The sequence below is a fragment of the Hyla sarda genome, chromosome 1, assembly GCF_029499605.1.
Source record: "Hyla sarda isolate aHylSar1 chromosome 1, aHylSar1.hap1, whole genome shotgun sequence".
NCBI lineage: Eukaryota > Metazoa > Chordata > Amphibia > Anura > Hylidae > Hyla > Hyla sarda.
In genome coordinates, this window is record NC_079189.1 from 422,254,619 (window position 1) to 422,276,952 (window position 22,334).

General features: G+C 40.2%; 1 protein-coding gene across 6 annotated transcripts in view; it reads right to left on the minus strand.

Moving 5' to 3' along the window:
* The window catches only part of LOC130281725 (clustered mitochondria protein homolog), a 73,064-nt gene extending 57,552 nt beyond the window's left edge, over positions 1-15,512 (minus strand). For 2 of the 6 annotated variants that reach the window (XM_056529293.1, XM_056529261.1), the window contains exons 1-5: positions 14,968-15,512; positions 2,673-2,797; positions 995-1,166; positions 704-847; positions 431-594 (exon numbers count right to left, since the gene is read on the minus strand). In XM_056529293.1, coding sequence (XP_056385268.1) covers positions 431-594; positions 704-847; positions 995-1,166; positions 2,673-2,797; positions 14,968-15,052 — 690 coding nt within the window. In that variant the 5' untranslated portion in view covers positions 15,053-15,512. Of the gene's footprint in view, positions 1-430; positions 595-703; positions 848-994; positions 1,167-2,672; positions 2,798-9,302; positions 9,374-9,803; positions 9,899-14,967 lie in introns of those variants that run through there. The other 4 variants (XM_056529271.1, XM_056529282.1, XM_056529311.1 and 1 more) reach the window with 4 other exon arrangements.
* Positions 15,513-22,334: the final 6,822 nt, after the last annotated feature.

The window sequence follows — 22,334 nt, forward strand, 5'->3', positions numbered from 1 at the left end:
AGCTGGGCTGACCTGGTTCAGCAACTATAATGTCCTCATAAAAGACATTTATGGTATTTCAAGCAAGATCACAGTTTCCTTAAGTACCACTGAGACTAAGGTCCAGCAACAGTTCATGAAAGGCTACCCTGTTGACAAGCCCCCCCCCACCCTTCAGCGCTCTTGTGATTGTGGGGGTCCTGGCAGCCAGACCCTTACTCATTAGACATTTATACTATATCCTATTGATATGTTGGGAAGATCTAGTTGGAAAAACTATTTCCTGGTAAAGTTAGCTATTATCAAGTGTGAATTCTACACACATAAACACAGTGGTATACAGAATATATACAAGGTATATAGAGTATTTAACCAGGTTAACATCCCTTCAGTGGTAAAAAACCCTGGTTCCAAACTGTGACAGTACTGGAACAACAGGAAGGAAGACTACCTTGTTGTCATTGCTGAATGGTTGAAGAGGTTGCAATGGACGCTCCACACTTCCAGGAAGAATATATTCTGGAGGAGAACAGTCTATGGCATCCAGCCCTTGTTCTGCAGATGAACGCTTCTTCTTCTTTCCATTATTCCCATTATTTTCAGAACTGCAGGAATCTAGAATGATGAAAACACATTTTTTTGACAAATCCAGGGCAAACTTTTTTTTTATAAAATTGAACATGTAACCTGTATATTGAAATATCTTAAAACCAGTAATTGATACCTCCAATATCACCTTCTGAAATACTGCTGAGGAAGGACAGTGAGCTGCAATCTACTCCATTGTAAGCATCTGTGAGGTCAAGGCTTTTCAGCAAATCTCGGAAATGGCGTATGTGAATTCGCGCCTCTCTGATGGTATATGGTTCTAAAAAAAAAAATTGGAATTTTAGGTATTATGATAAATGTAATATGTTCTTACTAAATTTCCTAAATAAGTGCATATTATTGCTAATAATAATCTGCATAATTCATATGCCCATATTATCTGTGGATATCGCTAACTCATACTTACCCTCCACTACTTTTAAAACAGAACCGTCTTTCAGTCCCTCCACAGACTTCAGCTCTGAAAAGTTGTCTAGAACATTCCCATCAAATTGCAGGGAAAAACATGTTCTATGGCAAGAATCTTCATGTTCCATCAATACCTGGATAATCTCTTGAACAAGTTCTTTGGGTGACACCTGCGCATATAGAAAATGCAACATGGTAAGGATGAGTTCTACAAACTCAAAAGCCTGTTATCTTGTTTTACTATTTTGGGCAAGGACTCCAGTTGTCTTTCATCAAGTTCAAGGAAATTGGAAAAAACAACAACCTTGGTCCTACTAAAAAAGTAAAAGTCAATGTAAAATATATTATTTTTATGACTAATGTGTAGTGACAGCCTTGTGTTTGCTATTTTGTGCTTGCCACATGACCATTATTACATTCCTAAGGAAACTTACTCCTAGGTCAATTTCATATGGGCTTAAGATGCCACCAATATTACAGCCACAAGTCTGGTCCTGACCACAGGTCTGATGACAACTGTCAGTTTGGGTCTTTAGTCCATTCGATATATATGCAAAACACAATGCACCATCGGAGGAGACTCCGAAGTGAGAGGTGACTTAAAGGAAAACTAAAAGCTTGTTCACCCAAACTAAACCCAATACACATGGTTATAATGTGGGCAAACATGAGTCCAACAAGGGGTAACTTACTAAAATATGTCCAGTAGGTCCTGAGATATGTCCCCAAGAAGATCCTCTGCAAAATTCAGTGAATTGCGTGCTAGAGGCGGGGCTCCGCCGCCTCAATTTACTTACTCGTGGTCTGTGACCCCACGTCCTAGTGACGTGGAATCGCTGGTCACGTGAGCGCTCAGTCGGCGTATCCACTATATGCAAAGAGCAGAGCGATCACGTGACCAGCGACTCCACGTCACTAGGACGTGGAGTTACAGACCATGAAACTGCCTCTAGCGCTCAATTCACTGAATTTAGCAAAGGATCTTCTAGGGGACATATACTACTAGACGTATTTTAGTCTAGCATATATGGACTGATAAGTGAGGAGTGGAACGTAGCACCAATAGTTTGTTCCTTGACAAAAATTGTGACAAAAATGTGGGTCATTAGACCTGGGGTCTAATGACTTGCAGTCATAATTAAACTATGGTCACAGACAATTCAGATTATATTAGGCATTCTTATTTTTATATTTTATTTTATTACTTGGGCTCCAGCTGGACTTAAATGGGAGCTTCTGCATGGAACCATGACGAAAATAGATGACATGTCACTTCTTTTTATCACATTTCCCCCACTCCCATTGAAGTCAATGGAGTGAGGTTTTGAACTGTTTTGAACGTGAAAATCAGTTCATTTTTCACATCCAAAACAGAAAGTTTTCTGCTCGTATGAACATACCCAAAAACTCTGTATGAAATTGCAGGCCTGTAAGGTAACAGTGGAACAGTGTTTCCCATCTAATGTGCCTTCAGCTGTTGCCCGAACAGTGTGGCTGTTTTGCAACAGTTTGAGGCACACTGTTTAGGGAACACTTCAGTAGAGTTTTCATAGTCAATGACAATCCTAAATCAGAGCCATATCATGCATGGGCCATGATCATTAGCTATGTAATGTATCTATGAGATAGAACATAAAAACTAGCCCAAATATTTTATAAACAACAAAGTCCCTTACCTGTACTTCAATCGTGTCTCCTCCGGGTAGCTGAACAGTCACGTTAAACAGATCCTGAGTCCTCTGTGGGTTTCCCGCTGGGGTTACACTGCTGTTAACTTTTCCATCTGACTCTTTGGTAGTATCTGTAGTGATAATATATTGTGGAATATTATTTTTAGTTCATCATTCAGAAACTAGGCAAAATAATAATAATGCTGCCACATCTGTGCTGCGAACACAGTTCCTTTTTGCAGGATCTGCCAATGTTCAGGATGTCGAATTTCCTCCAAAGATTTATAGCAGATCCTATCTATACCCCATGAATGTGTACAGTGAAGAAAATGTTTAAGGACCACAGGTTTTCTCATTTTTGCACTTTTGTATTTTCCACCTCACCTTCTAAAAATCTGAACGCTTTCAATTTTGCACCCACAGACCCATGTGAGGGCTTGTTTTTTTGTGCCACCAATTGCACTTTGTAATTACATCAATCATTTCACCACAAAATTTACGGTGAAACCAGAAAAAAAAATATTTGTTGGCAAAATTGGAAAAAAAGCTATTTTGTAAGTTTGGGGGTTTCCAATTCTACGCAGTGCACTTTTCGGTAAAAATGACACCACATCTTTATTCTGTAGATCCATACGGTTGCAAGAATACCTAATTTATATAGGTTTTATTTTATTTTACGACTTTAAAAAAATCCTAACCACATTAAACAAAATTAGTATGATTAAAATTGTCTTCTTCTGACCCCTATAACTTTTTTATTTTTCCATATACAGGGATGTGTGAGGGCAAATTTTTTGCACCGTCATCTGAAGTTTTTATCAGTACCATTTTTGTTTTGATGGGATTGTTTGATCGCTTTTTATAAAAAAAATGTAGGGTATACAAAGTGACCAAAAATATGCAATTTTGGTATTTTTTTACGTGTACGCCATTGACCATGTGGTTTAATTAACGTAATATTTTTTATAGTTCAGAAATTTACGTATGCGGTGATACCACCTATGTTTATTTTTTATATTTGTTTACATTTGTTTAAATGGGAAAAGGGGGGGGGTGATTCAAACTTTTATTACTGAAGGGGTTAAGTCACATTTATTAACCTTTTTTTTTTTTTTACACTTTATTTTGGTCATCATAGTGGACTATTACATGCAATTCTTAGATTGCATACTTTCATTTCAGTGCTCTGCTGCTACAGCCTGGATCTCAGGCATGGAGCAATAGAACAGCGATTGGATGGCGAGGAGGAAGGTAAGCGCCCGCTGTCCTCTGAGCTGTTGGGGACACCGCGATTTGACTGCAGCGGTCCTGAATAGCCCGCTGAGCTAACTGGCGCCCTGTGCTCTTCACAGTTGAAAGCAGGTTCACACTGAGCACATGTGACAGACGTCTGGAAATGCCGTGGAGAACGTTCTACTGCCTGCAACATCCTCCAGCATGACCGTTGGCGGTGGGTCAGTAATGGTGTGGGGTGGCATTTCTTTGGGGGGCCACAAAGCCGTCCATGTGCTTGCCAGAGGTAGCCTGACTGCCATTAGGTACCGAGATGAGATCCTCAGACCCCTTGTGAGACCATATGCTGGTGCAATTGGCCCTGGGTTCCTACTAATGCAAGACAATGCTAGACCTCATGTGGCTGGAGTGTGTCAGCAGTTCCTGCAAGAGGAAGGCATTGATGCTATGGACTGGCCTGCCTGTTCCCCAGACTTGATTGAGCCCCTCTGGGACATCATGTCTCGCTCCATCCACTAACGTCATGTTGCACCACAGACTGTCCAGGAATTGGCGGATGCTTTAATCCAGGTCAGGGAGGACATCCCACAGGAGACAATCTGCCACGTCATCAGGAGCATGACCAGACATTGTAGGGAGGTCATACAGGCACGTGGAGGCCACACACACTACTGAGCCTCATTCTGACTTGTTTTAAGGACATTACATAAAGTTGGATCAGCCTGTAGTGTAGTTTTCCACTTTGATTTTGAGTGTGACTCCATATCCAGACCTCCATGGGTTGATAAATTTGATTTCCATTGATAATTTTTGTGTGATTTTGCTGTCAGCACATTCAACTATGTAAAGATGAAAGTATTTCATACGATTAGTTCATTCATTCAGATCTGGGATGTGTTATCTTGGTGTTCCCTTTATTTTTTTGAGCAGTGTGTATATATGTATATATATATATATATATATATATATATATGGGAGAGCTGAACGGAGCTGTATGGAGGGGGCGTGGCAGCCCCACTTTGGGCAGGGGTCGTGACACGCCGCTCTGGGGGAAAGCTGGTGCTCCGTACAGGAGACAGAGGATAAGTTTTTTCTGAATTTTGTAGGATAAGATATTTCCTTTAACAAAATCAACAAAGCCCTATGAGGGTAGGTTCACACGTAGCACATGTGTAGTGGGTTGCCCATTGCTTTAACGGGTAGCAACATAATCTTAAAGCTAAATTTCAGTTGCAGGAAACCTGCTGTGGATGCACGTGACTCTACCCTAAGGATGGCACATGTAAACATATCTCCTAAGGGTGGTATTACAATCAATGCCTTCAGCATTGCAACCGCTTCCGATGGCTGCCAGAGGGGGCTAGGGGGTCCTCAATCTCAACATAGGTGTGGGACCCCTGTATAGATGGGAATGCCCTGTTGATGGAAAAAAAAAAGGGGGGGGGGGGGGAGTTGCCTATAACAACTATTCAGATCCAAGCTTATATTTTTGTGTGGTCCTTTAGAATATTAAATTAGAAGATAATATTGAAGATGTAACCGGAGACCTGCTTTATACAGGGGTCATGGCTTTATCTACACATGACATCTCCAGGGGAAATACTCCAAGATTAATGTTAATAGAAAATGATAACTACATTCCTATGTTTCAGGCCCTACAGGTAAATATTCGCTATGTATGCTGACACCATACCTCTTATTAAGAGCCTCCAGCAAAGTATTCTGCAGATGGTGAGGAGAATGTTCTCTCATATATAGTGTGTTGAGAATGGTTATTTGGGCTGAATAGTTACTCAGTTTTTTGGGGTGAATTCACACATGGTGAAACTCTTTCTTTGAATTTTTATATATATATATATATATATATATATATATATATATATATGTTATCCTATTTATGTCCTCTCCATGTTTTGTTGCAGGTTCTCCATGTTTCATGCAAAATTTTTTCTTAGATTTCAATGTTATTTAAAACTCCAGTCTTTAAAAATGACGGTCAGTGATTTTTAGTGTGGATTTTGTGGTGTATTTTTTAGGCCCCATATGAATTCACCCTCATGGAAAAATGCCACTGAAGTTTTTGAGCCAATAACAGTGTTCATACTATTATCCTAATGCTCAACCAATAAAAGGTATTACAAAAGTAATAACATGGAAAATAACTTTACATACAGGCTTGGTGCAGATATATGTGTTCACGTTCTGGATGCCTTATGGTGCATCCTTAGGGTTGGAAACATACTTTAAGGGTACATTCCCACACGGCGTATTTGCTGCGTATTTGCTGCTGCGTATTTTATTTTCTCTGTTGAAGTCAATGGGTAGGAAAATACGCAGCACCAAATACGCAGCAAATACGCAGCAAAATACGCCGTGTGGGAACGTACCCTTAGGCTGCATTTTTGTCTCCACTACAGTATGTTTAAAGTGGTACTCCGCCCCCACAGACATCTTATCCCGTATCCAAAGAATAGAGACTAAGATGTCTGATCCCGGTGGTCCTGCCACTGGGACCCCCCGTGATCTCCGTGCAGCACCCGTGCTGCACCTGGCATTCTAAAGAGGATATTTAGAATGCAGGGTTCGGGTGGCGGAGATGTGACATCATGCCACGCTCCCTCGTGATGTCATGCCCCCTCCATTCATGTCTATGGAGGGGGGTGTCACCCATCCTCCGGGATGGAACGGAGTTCGCTCTGAGCACCGGATTACTGAGGTGCTGGCCCTAGTGGTAGGACCCTCGCAAACAGACATCTACCCAAAGGATATGGGGCAGAGTACCCAGTGTATATATATATATATATATATATATATATACTGTATAAATCTTATATACTTCATAAAAATTTTTATTTCTAAAGATGTTTTAAAATTTTTTTTTTTTTTAAATGGCCACTAGGGGTTTCTTTCTCTTGAATTTTGCAAACGAACCCTGGTCTCCTAGTCTCTTCAGTCCTAACAGCAAGAAATTTGGACCTGTTTGCTGACAGGGAGTATGGTTAGTTCCCTGTCTGTGCAGGCCTCATGACAAGGGAGAGGGAGGGGGCAGGAAAGAAGAAAGTTTGTCATGCTCTTGGACAACTGCTAGAACAGTGAGAATAGTAAAACATAGATCAAGAGGTATTTTATATCTAAAAACAGGTATATTATTTGTATTATGTATACAGGTCTTAGGGCATATTACTACACTGACTTGAGCATTTTTTATTTTATTTTGCAGTAATAACGCTTTAAAGGAAAACGGTCACTTGTTCACCCACACTAAACCTGATACACCGGGTTATAGTGTGGGTGAACAGGAGACCGATGCGGGGTTTCTGACCGATGCATATACGTACCTGCAGTCCGGTGCCCGATCCCTCTGAAGTTTGGCTTCTTCCAGCACTGAATTGTACGCTGGAGGCGACCCGCCGGCTGGATTTGAATATTCATGGGAGTTGGTCACGTGAGCACTCAGTAGGCACAAGTGCTCACGTGACCAGCGCTCAGGAATAGTCAAATCCAGCCGGTAGGCCCGCCTCCAGCGTTCAATTCAGTTCTGGAAGAAACCAAACTTCAGCGGGATCAGGCACCGGACTGCAGGTACGTATATCGGTCAGAAACCCTGCATCGGTCTCCTGTTCACCCACACTAAAACCCGGTGTATCGGGTGTGGGTGAAAGGGTGAATGGGTGTCCGTTTTCCTTTAACAAATACTTTTTTTCCCCCTTTTTAAGTGTATAATATGTATATGTTAAATAGAAACAAAAATTCACACTGCATTTTGTCTGTGTTAAAAAAAGGTTGTCAACTACGCTATTGTGTTTCTCAACCTGTGTGCCTCCAGCTGTTGGAAAACTACAACCCCCGGCATGCCCGGACAGCCTTTGGCTGTCCGGACATGCTGGGAGCTGTAGTTTTGTATCAGATGATGTACAACACAAAAAAAAAAGGATACATTGCAATCTGTTTTTTTTTCTTATAATTGAAATCAATGGTATATCAGTTTTTAGCATCTGTTAATGTAAATGGGTTTTCCCATTTCAAATGTAGAAAACGTATACGTTAAATACAAACAAAAATGCTGTGTGAACTCAGCCTTACTGACGTTATCCATATATTATATGCTGCTATAACACTGCATTCTAGAATGTGAAAATAAAAAAAAAGAATGGACTTTGACTTTGAATATGGCATCTATAAATCCCAGCCACCAGTAAACAAGGATTAGGATTGCTATATAAAAGGTCTTCACATTATAGGATTATCTTCCTAGAGGTTCCCTTTACTTATTAGGGGGGAATTTTTTAACTGCGGTTGTAATGTGTTTTTACTTTGTGCACTGACTTGCGCCAAATTTATCATCTAATTTTGTGGTATTTTTATGTTGTCTGTGCTGGCTTCATCATCTTTCTTGTGCGCTTTCAGGGGGCATGGCTACCATGCACTGAATAACTCACTTTTTTCACACATTTTTCCGCAAATGTACTCCAGTGACCAGCTGGTCTAGTGATGTGTGTGAGTTTTTTCCTTTTTTTATTTTTTTTATACACTATCCAGGGGCCTTCTTTCATTCACACAAATTTACACAAGTGATGTGCGCCACATGATAAATAGCAAGTGTGGAAACCACACACTTTTCGTATTGCGTGAAAAAAATTAAGATAACCATAATATGTGAGCATACCTTCTGGGGAGAATTTACCATTAGAACAGATTTTTGCGCAATGCGAAACTTGTGTGGTTTACCCGGAAATAAATTATGTGGCACACATCCCTTCATAAATTTGCACAATATACAGGAAGCCCCAGGATGCAAAAAAGGGGTTAATAAAAAGCGCACACACCTTCCTGCGCCAGCTGGTGACTGGAGAATGCAAAAATGGGGAAGATTTATTAAAACCTGGGCAGAGTAAAAGTTGACCAGTTACCCATAGCAACCAATCAGATCGCTTCTTTCATTTTGAAAAGGGCGTTTGAGAAATAAAAGAATCGATCTGATTGGTTGCGATGGGCAACTGGTCAACTTTTACTCTGCCCAGGCTTTGATAAATCTCCCCTAATAATCTTATTTCTGTAAATTTAGCGCACCGAACAGGTGTACACCAGTTGATACATTCCTCCCGTAGTATTTTGGTACCACCTTACCACCAGAGGTGCCATAAATACTTGTCGAGCGCTTAACAGTTCCATCCCTGATTTTTGTTGGGTTTCGGGCACAGTGGTTTTTATATGTAATACCCCTACATTTTTCCATAGTAAGCCTATAAGAGCCAGGAACTGAGGGTGGTGCATTATATGAATGCTGCTGCTGAATTTCCAAATTAAGGGTCCATTCACACTACAGAAATTCCTCCCAAAATCTATGGAGACATTCCTCCCAATGTGTCCATAGTATGAAGACAACTGATATATACTACATACTCCATCATATACAAGGGAGGTCACACGTTGGATAGTTTAGCACAACTAAACTTTTTTTGGTCAGTTTCGGGGAGATTTATCAAAACCTGTACGGAGGAAAAGTTGCTGAGTTGCCCATAGCAACCAATCACATCACTTCTTTCCCTTTTGAAAAGGCCTCTGAAAAATGAAAGAAGCGATCTGATTGGTTGCTATGGGCAACTCAGCAACTTTTCCTCTAGACAGGTTTTGATAAATCTCCCCCCTTTGTCTTGACTGCCAGGAGGAGTGTAATGTCCACTGTGACCCAGCACTATCAGACATGGTGACCTTATCTCCAGGTGTAGACCCTGCAGGTAAAGGTGACCTTGGAGGTTTGTACACACATCCACGTGTTGGCTGACCAGCACTTTCCAGCACTGTGTGTACACTCCCCTACAGATCTTTCAGGATCCACCATGTGAACGTATATAATATCCTGATCGTATAAGAGATGAAGACAGATACAGAGAAATCACTCACTGATGCCCTATGGACCTCTATGGAGTGACTGATCACACTATTCTGGATCTGTAAGAGACCATCAGCCGATCTCTGTAGGATTACTTGTCTTAGACTAAATATGATATATAGCACTAGACTACGTATGATATATAGCACTAGGATATGTATGACATATATAGCAGTAGGATATGTATGATATATAGCAGTAGGATATGTATGATATATAGCAGTAGGATATGTATGATATATAGCAGTAGGATATGTAGGATATATAGCAGTAGGATATGTATGATATATAGCAGTAGGATATGTATGATATATAGCAGTAGGATATGAATGATATATAGCACTAGGACATGTATGATATATAGCAGTAGGATATGTATGATATATAGCAGTAGGATATGAAGGATATATAGCACTAGGATATATGTATGATATATAGCAGTAGGATATGTATGATATATATAGCACTAGGATATGTATGATATATAGCAGTAGGACATGTATGATATATAGCAGTAGGATATGTATGATATATAGCAGTAGGATATGAAGGATATATAGCACTAGGATATATGTATGATATATAGCAGTAGGATATGTATGATATATATAGCACTAGGATATGTATGATATATAGCAGTAGGACATGTATGATATATAGCAGTAGGATATGTATGATATATAGCAGGATATGAAGGATATATAGCACTAGGATATATGTATGATATATAGCAGTAGGATATGTATGATATATATAGCACTAGGATATGTATGATATATAGCAGTAGGATATGTATGATATATAGCAGTAGGATATGTATTATTTATTTATATAGCGCCTACAGATTCCGCAGCGCTTACAATTATGGGGTACAAACAAAGACAAGTATCAGACATAATATTACACAATAACTATTCAAACAAGAGGTGTGGGGATATATTGGGGATATGTTGGGGATATGTTGGGGATATGTTGAGGCCAATTAGAGACTATTGTAGGCCTGTCTGAAGAGATGTGTTTTTTATGATATATAGCACTAGGATATGTATGATATATAGCAGTAGGATATGTATGATATATAGCAGTAGGATATGTATGATATATAGCAGTAGGATATGAAGGAGATATAGCAGTAGGATATGTATGATATATAGCAGTAGGATATGTATGATATATAGCAGTAGGATATGTATGATATACAGCAGTAGGATATGTATGATATATAGCAGTAGGATATGTATGATATACAGCAGTAGGATATGTATGATATATAGCAGTAGGATATGTAGGATATATAGCAGTAGGATATGTAGGATATATAGCAGTAGGATATGTATGATATACAGCAGTAGGATATGTATGTCAGCTCCTGAGGTGAAGTGTTATATAGCAGTAGGATATGTATGATATATAGCACTAGGATATGTATGATATACAGCAGTAGGATATGTATGATATATAGCAGTAGGATATGTATGATATACAGCAGTAGGATATGTATGTCAGCTCCTGAGGTGAAGTGTTATATAGCAGTAGGATATATATGTCAGCTCCTGAGGTGAAGTGTTATATAGCAGTAGGATATGTATGATATATAGCACTAGGATATGTATGATATATAGCAGTAGGATATGTATGATATACAGCAGTAGGATATGTATGATATATAGCAGTAGGATATGTATGATATACAGCAGTAGGATATGTATGATATATAGCAGTAGGATATGTATGATATATAGCAGTAGGCTATGTATGATATATAGCAGTAGGATATGTATGTCAGCTCCTGAGGTGAAGTGTTATATAGCAGTAGGATATGTATGATATATAGCAGTAGGATATGTATGTCAGCTCCTGAGGTGAAGTGTTATATAGCAGTAGGATATGTATGATATATAGCACTAGGATATGTATGATATATAGCAGTAGGATATGTATGATATACAGCAGTAGGATATGTATGATATATAGCAGTAGGATATGTATGATATACAGCAGTAGGATATGTATGATATATAGCAGTAGGATATGTATGATATATAGCAGTAGGATATGTATGATATATAGCAGTAGGATATGTAGGATATATAGCAGTAGGATATGTAGGATATATAGCAGTAGGATATGTATGATATACAGCAGTAGGATATGTATGATATATAGCAGTAGGCTATGTATGATATATAGCAGTAGGATATGTATGTCAGCTCCTGAGGTGAAGTGTTATATAGCAGTAGGATATGTATGATATATAGCAGTAGGATATGTATGATATACAGCAGTAGGATATGTATGATATATAGCAGTAGGATATGTATAATATACAGCAGTAGGATATGTATGTCAGCTCCTGAGGTGAAGTGTTATATAGCAGTAGGATATGTATGATATATAGCAGTAGGATATGTAGGATATATAGCAGTAGGATATGTATGATATACAGCAGTAGGATATGTATGTCAGCTCCTGAGGTGAAGTGTTATATAGCAGTAGGATATGTATGATATATAGAAGTAGGATATGTATGATATATAGCAGTAGGATATGTATGATATATAGCAGTAGGTCAGGCTGGGGATACATGAATGAGTGTCAGCTCCTGAGGTGAAGTGTTATATAGCAGTAGGATATGTATGTCAGCTCCTGAGGTGAAGTGTTATATAGAAGTAGGATATGTATGATATATAGCAGTAGGATATGTAGGATATATAGCAGTAGGATATGTATGATATATAGCAGTAGGATATGTATGATATATAGCAGTAGGATATGTATGATATATAGCAGTAGGATATGTATGATATATAGCAGTAGGATATGTATGTCAGCTCCTGAGGTGAAGTGTTATATAGCAGTAGGATATGTATGATATATAGCAGTAGGATATGTATGATATATAGCACTAGGTCAGGCTGGGGATACATGAATGAGTGTCAGCTCCTGAGGTGAAGTGTTATATAGCAGTAGGATATGTATGATATATAGCAGTAGGATATGTATGATATATAGCAGTAGGATATGTATGATATACAGCAGTAGGATATGTATGATATATAGCAGTAGGATATGTATGATATATAGCAGTAGGATATGTATGATATATAGCAGTAGGATATGTATGATATACAGCAGTAGGATATGTATGATATATAGCAGTAGGATATGTATGATATATAGCAGTAGGATATGTATGATATATAGCAGTAGGATATGTATGTCAGCTCCTGAGGTGAAGTGTTATATAGCAGTAGGATATACAGTATATGTCAGCTCCTGAGGTGAAGTGTTATATAGCAGTAGGATATGTATGATATATAGCAGTAGGATATGTATGATATATAGCAGTAGGATATGTATGATATATAGCAGTAGGATATGTATGATATATAGCAGTAGGATATGTATGTCAGCTCCTGAGGTGAAGTGTTATATAGCAGTAGGATATGTATGATATATAGCAGTAGGATATGTATGATATATAGCAGTAGGATATGTATGATATACAGCAGTAGGATATGTATGATATATAGCAGTAGGATATGTATGATATATAGCAGTAGGATATGTATGATATATAGCAGTAGGATATGTATGTCAGCTCCTGAGGTGAAGTGTTATATAGCAGTAGGATATGTATGATATATAGCAGTAGGATATGTATGATATATAGCAGTAGGATATGTATGATATACAGCAGTAGGATATGTATGATATATAGCAGTAGGATATGTATGATATATAGCAGTAGGATATGTATGATATATAGCAGTAGGATATGTATGATATATAGCAGTAGGATATGTATGATATATAGCAGTAGGATATGTATGATATACAGCAGTAGGATATGTATGATATATAGCAGTAGGATATGTATGATATATAGCAGTAGGATATGTATGATATATAGCAGTAGGATATGTATGATATATAGCAGTAGGATATGTATGATATATAGCAGTAGGATATGTATGTCAGCTCCTGAGGTGAAGTGTTATATAGCAGTAGGATATACAGTATATGTCAGCTCCTGAGGTGAAGTGTTATATAGCAGTAGGATATGTATGATATATAGCAGTAGGATATGTATGATATATAGCAGTAGGATATGTAGGATATATAGCAGTAGGATATGTATGATATATAGCAGTAGGATATGTATGATATATAGCAGTAGGATATGTATGATATATAGCAGTAGGATATGTATGATATATAGCAGTAGGATATGTATGATATATAGCAGTAGGATATGTATGATATATAGCAGTAGGATATGTATGTCAGCTCCTGAGGTGAAGTGTTATATAGCAGTAGGATATGTATGATATATAGCAGTAGGATATGTATGATATATAGCAGTAGGATATGTATGATATACAGCAGTAGGATATGTATGATATATAGCAGTAGGATATGTATGATATATAGCAGTAGGATATGTATGATATATAGCAGTAGGATATGTATGTCAGCTCCTGAGGTGAAGTGTTATATAGCAGTAGGATATGTATGATATATAGCAGTAGGATATGTATGATATATAGCAGTAGGATATGTATGATATACAGCAGTAGGATATGTATGATATATAGCAGTAGGATATGTATGATATATAGCAGTAGGATATGTATGATATATAGCAGTAGGATATGTATGATATATAGCAGTAGGATATGTATGATATATAGCAGTAGGATATGTATGATATACAGCAGTAGGATATGTATGATATATAGCAGTAGGATATGTATGATATATAGCAGTAGGATATGTATGATATATAGCAGTAGGATATGTATGATATATAGCAGTAGGATATGTATGATATATAGCAGTAGGATATGTATGTCAGCTCCTGAGGTGAAGTGTTATATAGCAGTAGGATATACAGTATATGTCAGCTCCTGAGGTGAAGTGTTATATAGCAGTAGGATATGTATGATATATAGCAGTAGGATATGTATGATATATAGCAGTAGGATATGTAGGATATATAGCAGTAGGATATATATGTCAGCTCCTGAGGTGAAGTGTTATATAGCAGTAGGATATGTATGATATATAGCAGTAGGATATGTATGATATATAGCAGTAGGATATGTAGGATATATAGCAGTAGGATATATATGTCAGCTCCTGAGGTGAAGTGTTATATAGAAGTGTACCCACCGTCTCCTTCCATGGCTTCCCCTGCATCCTTCAGTGGAGGAGGGAGAGACAGCCCGGGTGTGTGGCTCTCGGTTTCGGTCACCATGCTGTCAGCTCCGTGGTTCTCAGTCAGCGCAGTTATCAGTGTGTACAGGGATTTAGGCAGAGGTCACCGTAGCCTGTACCGGGGGAGGCGCTGCCGCCCATATATGGTCATTCTGCCCTTTTACGGACCGGTATCCTGGGACTGGCCAATCAGCGCCGGGGGCGTGGTCTGCGGTCAGCACGAGGTTTACTATCTCTTTGATGGTGTAGAGGTGACTGCATGGCCGGCAAGGACACCCGCGGGTGAAGGGCTGTGCCCACTGCCTGGCGGGTCCCCCTGCCCCCGGGGTGTCCGCTCTGTACACAGGAAGCATAGGGCTCGCCATGATGACAGAGGCTGTAACTGGATAGAAAGCAGGGACAGTGTGATCGCCTGTATGTCCCATGTGTTTCCGGAATCCTGTCCCACTATGGTGTGAAGGGTCAATAGAAGGAAATAGATGGTCACTGGTGCCCTGTGCCCTCTATTCTATACATAGGTGGCAAATGTATCATTGCTGGTTAATTGTCGCAAATGTGGGCAGAAGAAATAAAATCTTTTTTTTTTTTTTTTCACTTTATCTTATAGATATCGACTGTGATTTTTTTTTTTAAATAGTAAAATCAGGACATTCAAATCCACCATAAAGCAGATCAAGAAATATCGTTGAATAAAAAAAAAACTAAGATGAAACTTTTCTTCTATAACATTTAAAATCCACTGAAGTCACATATTCAGAGGTACTTTATATGACCAGAACATAAGTGTAACTAGTGACCAGTCTAAATAAATAACATCAAGTCAGCCGGAGTAGACACCTTGGATGCTTGCCATGTGTTGCATGTGCATCTACCCCAGTGTTCTTCAACAAGGGTGCCTCCAGCTGTTTGCAAAACTACAACACCCAGCATGCCCGGACAGCCTTCGGCTGTCCGGGCATGCTGGGAGTTGTAGTTTTGCAACAGGTGGAGGCACCCTGGTTGGGAAAGACTGATCTACCCCCACACCTAAGGGTGCCCTAGTTCATGCCCACTGGCCAATAGAAAGAAGTGTGGTGAGCCACTGGGGTGCGATGTGAGGTGTATAGGGCAGATGTAGCCCAGGGGCGGATTTTACCGAGAACCAACCCGAACGGTAGCACCGCTTAGGCAGGCAAAATAAGAGTCCAAGGCCAGGTCAGGGTTAACGGTAGCTTTACTGAGGTAGACAGATGGTACAGTCTTTACAGCTAAGCCAGGATGCCAGAAAGGTGACCAGTAACACAGGGGACCTCGCAGCTTGCTGGGACTTGTAGTGACTTTGACAGACTTTAGGACAGCCACGCTGACTATAATAGACTTGACTGAAGATAGTGACAGCAGACAGAGATGACGTGACTTACTGACATGTGGCTGTAATTTAGGCTTGAGGCCTCCAGATGTGCTGGACACTGGCTCTGAGACATCTGGACTGGACTTGACCTCAGAAGAAAGTGTGGTGGAAGAGAGAGATTGTAATACCTCCCCCTCTTATAAAGGGGAGCTGAGCAAGGAGCCCATAGGCTAGCTGCGGGTCATCTGGTCACCTGGTGCTCTCTGGATAACAATACATGTGACTTTAAAGGGGTACTCCGTTACCTTACTGTCGGAGCTCCGCTTTCCAGCGTCCGGAAGTTATTGTTCCAAACGATGTGTGTGCGGGCTTTCGTGTTCAAGGCCGCCCCTCGTGACATCATGCCCACCCCCTCGTGATGTCACGCCTGCCCCCTCAACGAAAGTCTATGGGAAGGGGGTGTGACGGCCATCGCACCCCCTTCCCATAGACTTTCGTTGAGGGGGCGGGCGTGACGTCAAGAGGGGCGGCCCTGAACACGGAAGCCCGCACACACATCGTTCGGAACAATAACTTCCGGATGCTGGAAAGCGGAGCTCCGACAGCAAGGTAACTGAGTACCCCTTTAAATGGGTACTCCGGCGGAAAACTTTTTTTTTTTTTTTAAATGAACTGGTGCCAGAAAGTTAAACAGATTTGTAAATTACTTCTATTAAAAACATCTTAATCCTTTCAGTACTTTTTATCAGCTGTTTGCTACAGAGGAAAATCTTTATTTTTTTATTTTCTTTTTTGTCTTGTCCACAGTGCTCTCTGCTGACACCTGATGCCCATATCAGGAACTGTCCAGAGCAGGAGAAAATCCCCATAGCAAACCTATGCTACTCTGGACAGTTCCTGACTTGGAAAAAGGTGTCAGCAGAGAGCACTGTGGACAAGACAAAAAAATAAATTCAAAAAGTAAATAATTTCCTCTGTAGCATACAGCTGCTAAAAAGTAATTACTAGTAGAAGTAATTTACAAATCTGTTTAACTTTCTGGCACCAGTTCATTTAAAAAAAATAAAATAAAAAAAGTTTTCCACCGGAGTAGCCCTTTAACATATGACAACCATTATCATGTGACTAACAACCATGTGACCATATCAAAGGTCCTTTACACATAATATACAATTATACAGATTATAGGGGTACAGTGCAGGTGAGCCCTGGGGACGTGCAGGGACTCAAGCTGATAGGACTGTGAGATGCATATCCCGTTCTAGGACTTCCCATAAGTTCTTAGAAGCCATGAATATGATCGCCAGCAATGTCCCATGTGTTTCTGCATCTACTATGGTGAGAAGGATCAGTAGAAGGTGTCTATAACATTGCAGGAAAGAGATTGTCACTGGTTACATAAAAGCAGAAGAAGTGCAAGCCACCATCTTGGTGACAAAATGCAGCAACGCGTTTTTGACTCATTTAGGAAGAAAACTATCCAATGGGCATAGTTCACCTGTTTCAACTTGTTGCCTGAATAAGTAGGTGTGGCTTAACAGAAGGGGAGTGGCTTGAAATGAAACAATTTGCGCATTTTGACACATAGTGGCCCCAATGTATCAATCTTCCTGAAAACATAACTGCCTGGTTTGGCTCATTGACAGTTCATCTTTTACAGTGGATATAAAAAGTCTACACACCCTTTTAAAATGCCAGGCCAAGTGTTGATAAAGCAAAAGTGACAGACTGTTTACCCGCACTAAACCCAATATACTGCATTTAAATGAGGGGTCACTTACGTGAATAGATAAAGTTATCCCACAGTAATGTGTCTTAAAGTAAATCTGTCACCACCCCATGATCACACTCTTATCTGCTTTCCTGTGTTTTGTTGTTGTTGCCGGATAACTCCTTTAAGGCTGGGTTCACACTACGGTTTGTAACTACGATTCCCGTATACGGCTGGGAGGAGGGGGGGCGGGGCTTAATCGCGGCGCCCGCACTCAGCCGTATTCAGGAACCGTATTTAATGTATGTCTATGAGCCGACTGGAGTGAACCGCATCCTCCGGTCGGCTACTTTTTCGCCCGTATGCGGTTTCCCGACCGTAGGCAAAAACACAGTCGACCACGTTTTTGCCTGCGGTCGGGAAACCGCATACGGCCCAGTATGATGGCCACTATACTAACTACACTGTATGGTCTGCTTACACGGTCACCTACCTTTCCCAAACAGGTTGACAGCTGCTCTGGGCATTGCTCCTAAGAGTTCTTGATGCAGTACAACAATCTTAGGTCAGCAGTTCGAACTTCCATCTTATAGTTCTGAACAATCTGTATGCTGTTGTGGTGTCCCGGAACAGGACCTGGTCCTGTCCCTTTGTCTAGAGTGCTCACAGCCAGAGTCCCTCCATGACAATAGGGCTCTCCCTTAGGACTAACCTCTAGTCGCCTCATGTAAATGTTATTTAATGTACAAATAAATATATATTTAATATGTTCTACAGGAATACCTCTGTACAGGACCTTAGAGGTCACGTGCCTTTAATTATTGTATTATGGTTCAAGGACCTTTGGGTCATGTGATACCCAGAGTTCACTGGGTTCATAACTGACGGGTTCTGCTAACCAATGAGCTTTGTCCCACCCCCTTAACATATAAGGGGCTGCTGCCACTAAATTTGCGTTCTTGGTTCTGGATTATCAGAGAAGCACAATCATCTCAGCACAATCATCAATTCATGTCAGGCCCAAAGCCTAGGAAACCGCAGCCACTAAACGTGAGTTACTAAAGCTCAAATTACTGAATCCTGTGTGACTACTAGAAACTCAAATCTCCTAAAAAATAGTAGCACAGGCTAGCAATGAAAGCTCATTGATCTGGAGTCCCAGCAAGCCTGTGAGGAACCTGTATCCCAGTTCACTCGTAAAAGACTGTTGTGTTACATGCCTTTGCATAAAATATACAGTAAAGTTACTTCAAGTTTACTTCAGATAATCTGCTGAGGACATTCCGTTATTTCTCCCTGCCGTTTGTGGAACAGTTGGCGGTAGGACCATTACATTGAGGAAACCGCACCCTAGCGTCACGACAATTAAGGGTTAACACCAACATACCCTACATTATCACCAGCACCACCCCGTCACCACACTGTAGTTCCTCAAAATATGGCGTACAGAATACTGCAAATAATGCAGGACACTTTGATGGCCAGCCTGGCGTTTTATTAAGATGATAAATAACATTCTTACTTATAAGCATATAGTACCAGCTATGCTGTTTCTGTAACTCAGGAGTTATGGAAGCAGCATAGCTTGTGATACAACTGGGCAATAGAGCCCTCAATATTGAAATAGGTGCAAGTCCCAGAGGTTGGACGTGCATTGAACAGACAATTATGGCTTATTTTGTGAATGTCAAACATAAAGATGTGACAGCCCCTTTTTAAAAATGTTTCCATTGATGTACCCCATAACAATGTCCTGGAATAAAAGACTGGCATTATCCTCATTAAAGGAAAATGGTCACCCGTTCACCTGCACTATAACCCAATACACCGGGCTATAGTGCGGGTGAACAGGAGACCGATGTGGAGTATGACTGCTATACCTACCTACAGTCCGGAACCCTGATCCTCCAAATATCCCCCTCTTCCAGCGCTGACTTGCGCTTTGAGGCGGGCCTCAAAGCGCAAGTCAGCGCTGGAAGAAGGGGACATTTGGGGGATCGGGGTTCCAGACTGCAGGTAGGTATAGCAGTCCGAGACCCCGCATCGGTCTCCTGTTCACCTGCACAATAACCCAGTGTATTTAACTTTAGAGCATGTATTTTATTTTATGCATATTCTTATAATATTATACGTTTACAGTATATGGGGGAGATTTATCAAACCTGTCCAGAGGAAAAGTTGCCCAGTTGCCCATAGCAACCAATCAGCTCACTGCTTTCATTTTTGAAAAGGCCTCTGCAAAATGAAAGAAGCGATCTGATTGGTTGCTATGGGCAACTGGACAACTTTTCCTTTGCACAGAGTTTGATAAATCTCCCCCTATGTCTTCTAGGTTCACTCAGTATGAGGTTTGGTCTCTTTCTTTCATACACAAAAAGCATGGCTGCCTGCACTTTTAGTTTCCGACAGTATATGTTTACAAATGAACCATACATAGACCCTGAACCATTTAACTGAACAGACCCAGTGTAAGTACTTTGTGGTATACATATACAATCAATATAGGAGAATTCTATTTCTAAGATGTGGACATGAATATTCTGAGAGTTATTAGTATGACAGGTTTAGTAAATCCAGCTCTCCAGGACCAATTCTCTCATCATCTGGGTGGACAAGTATTCCTGCGTGGCTATATGAAGAGGTAACATCCCTGCCTTCCCTACCATAACCTAAAGAGAAATTCATATCAGTCTTGTCTCCCTGCAGCTCCTAACCTGAACATACACCCGTAACACATATTTATACAGTCCAGTTATCACATGTCTGATGCTCCAGGCTAAAATGTGACTGCTTTACAATATAGGAAAAATGTACCTGGTCAGCAAAAAAGATTAAGGATAGAAATAACCAACTGATCTGAATTCACATTATCATTAATCCTGAATATTCTTCCACATAAAAGGGCACAGCTAGGGTAGATGTGTATGCCAGGGACATACATACTATGGGGCTGCTATAGGGCACTTGGGGAGAGAAGTTCTGGTTGGTCCATCCCATTTACTTATGGGTGGTAAGACTTCCCTCTCTAGACGAACTACTACATTGCTGACAACTAAGTGGGTCAGGATTAGGCCTAAGGTCATATTGGAGGAAACGGACACCAGACCCCTCTGTACTTAGTGATAAAATCCAGCAAAATACCGTATTAGGAAACCCAATCTTCCCTGTGGAACATAACGTTCTTAGAAACACAAAACTAACTGCCATCTTATAGGATTATTCGCAGGGCGTAAATATACTCCCTGTAGTGCACTTCATAGATGCCTTCTATGGGTTGTTATGATTACAGTTATACATTAACATTTAGCTTTTTTTGTACTATTTGTAAAAATATTTTAATTGGATTTTTTTTTCTCTTAAATTTAAGAGGTAATTTTAGTATTTTTTTATGAAATATACCGTATATGTTGCTGGCTGTCAAGAATTGGTTAAAACACCCCATACTTACTGTACCCACCCGCCCAGGAACTCCTGTTTGGCTTCTTTCGTCTTTTGATCTCCTGTCTTCTTCCTGCAGCTGAGATGAGAACTTGAAGACCTGCCTACTTAGCCAACCACTTGCCGAGACAAGACACAGCTGCAGCCAGTAACTGACCAAGCAGGCATGTTTCTGTCATTTTTTTACTACTTTAAAAAACCCTAATCTTTTCAAAAAATTTTATTACATTTTTTGTCATTTTCAGACCCCTATAACTTTTTTTGATTTTTCCATATACCAGGCTGTTTGAGGACTCCTTTGTTGCGCTATGATCTGTAATTTTTATTGGTACCATTTTAGTATTCATCAGACTTTTTGATCGCTTTTTATTCTTTTTTTTTTTCTGGTATGTGATGTGATAAAATAAATAAATAAAACAAGCAATGCTGTTGTTTAGTATTATTTTTGTATTAAAGGGTTACTCCACTCCCCAGCGTCCAAAACATTTAGTTCCTGAATGCTGTGTTTACGCCCGCCCCCTCATGATGTCACGTCCAGTCATGTCATGTCCCGCCCCCTCAATGCAAGTCTATGGGAGGGGGCGTGACGGCCGTCGCACCCCCTTCCTATAGACTTTCATTGAGGGGGCAGGCTGTGACGTCACGAGGGGGCGGGCGTGAACACTGAAGCCCGCACACAGCGTTCAGGAACTCAATGTAAACATTGAGTTCCTGAATGCTGGGGAGCGGAGTAACCCTTTAAACAAGGCTTTATTGAAACAGAGGGGTACAGAAGGAAAATGCGGGATTGACAAAAAAAAGAAACAAGTATAAAGAAACATCATACATAAATCATAGTAGCAA